Below are 6,000 nucleotides of genomic sequence, written 5' to 3'. Positions count from 1 at the left end.
ATGGATTTTTCTTGAAACTTGTCGCCGATTTATGTTTATCAACTTCATAGTCATGCACAATCTCTTTAATTGCAACTAAATTGCCCCTGCCGCCGGTTTACTCGCTTGTTTTGCGAAGCCTAGAACTGCTACCACCCACCCTCCTGCAAGTGCAGCCGGTTAGCTAGTTTGCCTGCCCTCCCCATCATCCTGGAATAGCGCACCAAAGTGACGCAGCTCTTCTTTCCTTTATGACGTAGACAGTTGCCGGGCAACAGGAGAGAAGGTTTCCTTGACAACATAAACAAGAGTGGAGAACAAACGAAGCCGCGGAGCGAACCAAAGTCTGCACGGTTCTGTGCCACTCTTCCAGGTGCATGGCTCTGCCCGGCTGCAATTGACCCACGCTGCTACCAGAGCGGGTAGGGTAGTCATTGGGGTGAGAAGCCAAAGAAGGGAGGTATAATTTTTATTGCGGTTTTTAACAGCAAATACAGCTTTTCACTGAGACAGAAAGTTGGAGGCATTAGTATGTTTCACTAGGAAATTCCATGCACTGATGATTTACCTGCGGGTGGGTGAGTGTGTATGCATGTGCGTGTGTTTTGTTGGAAGCCAGGGAAACCTAACCCGTCTGCTTCTCAATTACCTGCTGCTGGCTCAAGACTTGAGCCCATCCAATGCTCTGGGAACTTGGAAACTAACCTACATTTTATCTTATTAATTCTATTTCTAGACTGATTGTGTATGTTTCATTCAGCATTTTTGTGCACTGCACCTTAATGCTAGGGAAATGTGGGATGTAAATTTATCAGTAAACTAAAAATGGTAATTCCCTATCAATTGACTTTGGCACCAGTGAGTGACGGTATAGACCTGTGGAACCATTAAAATGTCAAAGGTTGTGAAAGAGACACCACATGATTTTAATACCATTTTTTCATTATGGATCTTAATAACTAACCCTATTAGCACTTAGGTAACATTTTAGATAATTTACAAAGTGCTGTGCAAACAATCTATAATAAGATTTATAAAAGAAAAAAATGTATCCACACCTTAGGAACAGGGTTAAAGAAGGGCCCTTATTATTGTTGCCCCTTTTTTGGCCCGAGCAGCTAGTGGAAGTTTGTAGCCTTGGAGATGTTCCCGTTGGGAATAGAAATCGGTGAGAGGCATTTCTTTGATGCAGCTTTGTTTATTTACAAAGTCCTCCTGTCTCTCTGAATGCAGACGGAATCAAACAGTAGGAAGCAGCTTCTTCTCACAGCACCAAGACCATTCTTTTCAGCCTGCACCCATGACCCAAGGTTTCTTCCAGGGTCAGATACTGCGCTTTCAGCTGCTCCTTCTGTCTGTCTCTGTGTTCTGCCTTCCCTTTCTCTCTCATACCTGGTCACAATACGCAGTGGACCCTTCGTCACCATATTGTTAGTTTCTGGGCAGATTCTGTTAGCTCTTTTTTTAGGTGTGGGTCCTGAAGTGCTTCTTACAACTATCTCAAGTGAAGGGTGCGTTCACACCCACTCTCAAATAGACTTATGATCCTTGCACTTATCAGTCTTTCTCAGTGTAACACTATCCTATGAAGCACCTTTTATCTCAAAGAATGTCACAGATAAATGGTTAGTGCACACATATATAGCCCTGCAAGATGCTGAGTGCTCTCCACTCTCATTCATTTCAATGGGAATTGAAAGTTCTTAGCAACTGGCAAACGGCACTTTGCATTCTGGAGTAGCACAGCTCTGGATTATAGATAGCCAAGTGAGCATTGAGGGGTTTGCACTTTTAGGGGTTTGCTGTGTTTGCCCAATTGCCCTGCATGACCAAGATATTTCTTACACCATGCAGCAGAAGTTGGATTACACAGCTACCACCCAAGTTGGGATCTGCTTAGGGCTCACAAGATAAACAGGGTTAGCCCTACAGAAACCCCAGATACTGCAGGAAGGGTGATTTTGTAGGGAACTTTCTTCTTTTTGAGCTGGTGCTAACCCAGTGACACTCGTGGTTTGGACCTAATGCAGAAGGAGAGTGAAAGCCAGTTCTGTGATGGAGCAAGCTTCTTTAAAGGAGTCTGGGGTTTTAAGGGGCAGGGTTGGAAAGGGAAGGTGGAGACCACTTTTTGTACAGGAAGTGGGAGGTTGTTCTAAGCATAGGTGGCAATGCAAATGAGACTGCTTAAAATATAGCCTTAAAACCAGTGCAAATGGCAGTCGATATTTTCTCCTCTCCTTTATGCCAGTGCACGTCTGGAGTGATCCTACTGACTCTAGTGGAATTAGACCAGTGCAACTGATTCCCATCTGAACTTGTCCTAAGGAGTCACCTTCCAAATGAAGGAGGCATGGCAATTGTGTCTGTTGATTGTGGGTGAATTTTGATGATAAACTACAATCATTCTTCTGTCTGTACATTATAGATAATTGTATTGTGATCATTATGCTTTCCCCCTAGGTTCTGTCGCAGAAAATATAAAACTCAGCCAACTGCCCATCTAAACCTTTCCCGAGAAGTCATCAGAACGGAATTTGTACAGCATGTCTGTGGTGTCCTATTCGCATTTGACTGTGTCCCAGGAAACATCCAGCTCTGGAGCCATTTCCAGTAAGAATTTTAATTCGTAACTTGTTGCTTGCAAAGCATAAATCTAATGATGAAATGTGGGTGTTGGCTGGAGCACTTAGAAGTGTGGTGTATGGCATGCGTGGGAATGTTCATGTCTTTAAGGAAAGACAGAGACCATAAGGCTTATTACTAACAAACCCCCTATGTTTTATTTTGTCCCTCCTTTCCCAAAAGTGGTATACATAGTTAAAGCCATGTCTACACTACAAAATTATGTCAGCCTAACTTACATCGGCATACAACCAGTGCAGCTGTTAAATTGCTTGGGGCTATGCACATTTGGCTCCCCGTGTCAGCAGTGCAGCTTCTCACCAGGAGTGCTTGTATCAATTGTATTGTTAGTGTGGGGCACTGTTGGACAGCTCCTGAAAGCGAGGAACAGTTGATGTAAGCAACGCAGTGTCTACATTGACACTGGATCGACCTAATTACATTGACCATGATTCTACGCCGCTTGGGGAGGTGGTGTTACTACAATGGTTACTACATCACTTACGTCAGCGGGAAACAAATTTAAGTGGAGACTCTTCCACAGCTAGGTTTCAGAGCAGTAGCCGTGTTAGACTGTATCAGCAAAAAGAACGAGGAGTCCTTGTGGCACCTTAGAGACTAAAAAATTTATTTGAACGTAAGCTTTTGTGGGCTAAAACCCACTTCATCAGATGCATGCAGTGAAAAATACAGTAGGAAGATATATAGATAGATAGATATACACAGAGAACATGAAAAAATTAGGGTTGCCATACCAACTCTAATGAGACTAATCAATTAAGGTGGGCTATTATTATCACCTTAATTGATTAGTCTTGTTAGAGTTGGTACGGCAACCCCCATTTTTTCATGTTCTCTGTGTATATATATATATCTTCCTACTGTATTTTCCACTGCATGCATCTGATGAAGTGGGTTTCAGCCCATGAAAGCTTATGCCCAGATAAATTTGTTAGTCTCTAAGGTGCCACAAGGACTCTTTGTTCTTTTCACAGCTAGGTTGCTGCAAGGCAGAAAACATCAACCTAACCATGTAGTGTAGACCAGGCCTTGGACTCTATTTTCTGTGTGTAACCCACACTTTCTGAGTGTGGCTCTCTGTCCCCCTCTTGTGGCTGGATCACATAGAAGTTTGAGTTTTCTACAGGTGCTGGCTAAGAGAGCTGAGTTTGCTAGTTTAGGCGGTAGTGGTGAGCTTTTAGCTCTAGCAGCCACGGGGTTCACTTCCCACTATCAAGGACTCACCCACTGGATCATGTTTCTCCACCTTTTCAATGTAAAAAGTCTGCCCAACCATCTGCTGGGAGTGGGACGGTGAGGGGATTGAAAAAGAAGATATTACAGAGTGAGAGATGCTTTCTTTTTCCTTTCTTATGGAGACTTGATATTTGTTCTTTCTTTGCTATATTCTTTCATCTAAAATAAAACTAATCTAGACTGCACGTGAATGTTTTGCTCTTTGGATGTAGGAAACACAACACCAAAACCAACCTGTTCAACTTCCTATTAAGCATTCTGGTATAGTCCAACAGGCATTTCCCATCCTACATAGTAATGTAATTGGAAGTACCACTATGGGGCATTTAAAACATTGTATACCAAATTCCACTCTGAGTTACTTGTGTAAATCCAAAGTAACTGCACTGTTGTCAATGGAGTTATTTAGATTTGTATTGCTGATGGCAAAATTTGCACCTATGTGCCTTGTCCAAACCCCATAGAAGTCCATGGAAACACTCCTATTGACTTAAAAGGGGTTCAGCTCAGGCCCTATATGTGCACTGCACATATTATTATATTACAGAAAGGAACCCTAGATTATGGATGTACTGGTTCCTTAAGACAGGCAGATATGGTACCGTCACTCTGTCCAAAGGCCTGGGTTATAATTTCATTAAAATCTAGTGAAAGGAGTTAATGGCTGAGCTCTGTAATCAATCTTCATTCACATTACAAAGTCACCCCAAGATTCAGGACAAGATGTGAGAAATAGCCCCTCTCTGATCAGAAAGTGGCCTTGATTTGACAACAGGGTATTGTGTTAATTTCCCTTTGGAAAAGCCCTACTATCAATGTTTGAAAAACATGCTCAACCCAAGCATCCTGCAGAAGATAGGAAGAAGCTTTACTGTTGCATCTTTCTATGAGAAATTAAAAGGCAACAAAAGCCCCCTTTCTGATGTCTGTAAAAGCAAGGAAATGCCAAGACTTGGGGATTAAGTCTATGGATTCAAGTATTGCCCTGCCTTCTTGCCAGTGTTGCTTATTACTATTGATTTATTGATGGCTGAATGTTGATTTGTATTGAACCAGAGGCTAGGACATTTTCTCGGCAAACAGTGCCAACCTCTGGGGTTCCCTCTACCAACTCTGGAGTGGAAACAAAGTCTTCACTTTCAGGTAAGGCCCTGATACTCTTTTCAGCTTTTAATTGTTAACCACGTGCCAGATCTACAGGTGCTTATTCAGGTTGCTGTACAACCTTTAGTCTGGCAGGTTCTAATGTCATCGGTGGGAGCTTTAGCTGAGTAAAACATTGGGTAAGGACTTCAGGAACTGGCCCAATGGAACTGGATGAGAGAGTGAGGTGGGTGTAGCTAAACAGTAAAATCTCTGCTCTGTCAACACAGCCTCCCCAAAAGATCAACTGCTGCAAATGTGCTAATTCCCAAAACTATACCCAGTAGGGCCCATCAATAGCGATCTCTGATAGAGTGAAGTTCCTTTAATATGGCCAAATCCTGAGGCCCTTACTCAAGGCAAAACGTCCATTGTAAACAATCAGTAAGGACAGTAAAACCTCAGGACAAAACACAGTATTTGGCCCATTGTGAATTTGCCACTTCAGGAACAGTTTACTCTTAAAATGCCTGTCTCCCCTAGCAAAAGGACCAGGTTATACATTGACGGTGTCCCTTTAAAATATGTTGGATAGTGCTGCGGTAACTCAGATTAAAACATTGCCCATGAATTTTATATTTTGAAATTGGCCTTTTTAGCTCTCACCACACTGAGGCTCTGCTAATCGAGTTCTGTTTCTTGCTGTGTGCATAGATAATGAGGCGTTTCAGATGAGGAAAAACCCATTTAAAATCCCTTCGGATATGGATATCTTCTTACTGAGAGACAAGGAAAGAGAAAGGGCTAAGGCGGTATGTATAACAACTAAGGCAAAAGCTAAGATGTTTGCAGTGCATTCGAAAGGGGATGGCAGCCTTAACAAAACTTGTTGTATGAAAGAACATTACAGGCCAGATCCTCAGCTGGTGTAAATCAGAGTAGCTCCATTGAAGTCAATGGAGCCAGGTTGATTAACAGCAGCTGAGAATCTGGGCAGGTATTTGAAGATTATTTTTATTGCTCTTTTGCTTCTTTCCTTCTATATAATGGTGGATTTCC

General features: G+C 42.5%; 1 protein-coding gene across 4 annotated transcripts in view; it reads left to right on the top strand.

Moving 5' to 3' along the window:
• The first annotated feature begins 275 nt into the window (after positions 1 to 275).
• The window catches only part of CFAP100 (cilia and flagella associated protein 100), a 27,253-nt gene continuing 21,528 nt past the window's right edge, over positions 276 to 6,000 (top strand). Inside the window, exons 1-4 of one of the 4 annotated variants that reach the window (XM_074957627.1) lie at positions 276 to 401; positions 2,440 to 2,589; positions 4,915 to 5,001; positions 5,656 to 5,753. In XM_074957627.1, the coding sequence (XP_074813728.1) occupies positions 2,523 to 2,589; positions 4,915 to 5,001; positions 5,656 to 5,753 (252 nt within the window). In that variant the 5' untranslated portion in view covers positions 276 to 401; positions 2,440 to 2,522. Of the gene's footprint in view, positions 440 to 2,439; positions 2,590 to 4,914; positions 5,002 to 5,655; positions 5,754 to 6,000 lie in introns of all 4 variants that reach the window. The other 3 variants (XM_074957628.1, XM_074957626.1, XM_074957629.1) reach the window with 3 other exon arrangements.

This window comes from Natator depressus, chromosome 7 (genome assembly GCF_965152275.1).
Source record: "Natator depressus isolate rNatDep1 chromosome 7, rNatDep2.hap1, whole genome shotgun sequence".
NCBI lineage: Eukaryota > Metazoa > Chordata > Testudines > Cheloniidae > Natator > Natator depressus.
This window is presented reverse-complemented; position numbering and strand designations above follow the sequence as displayed.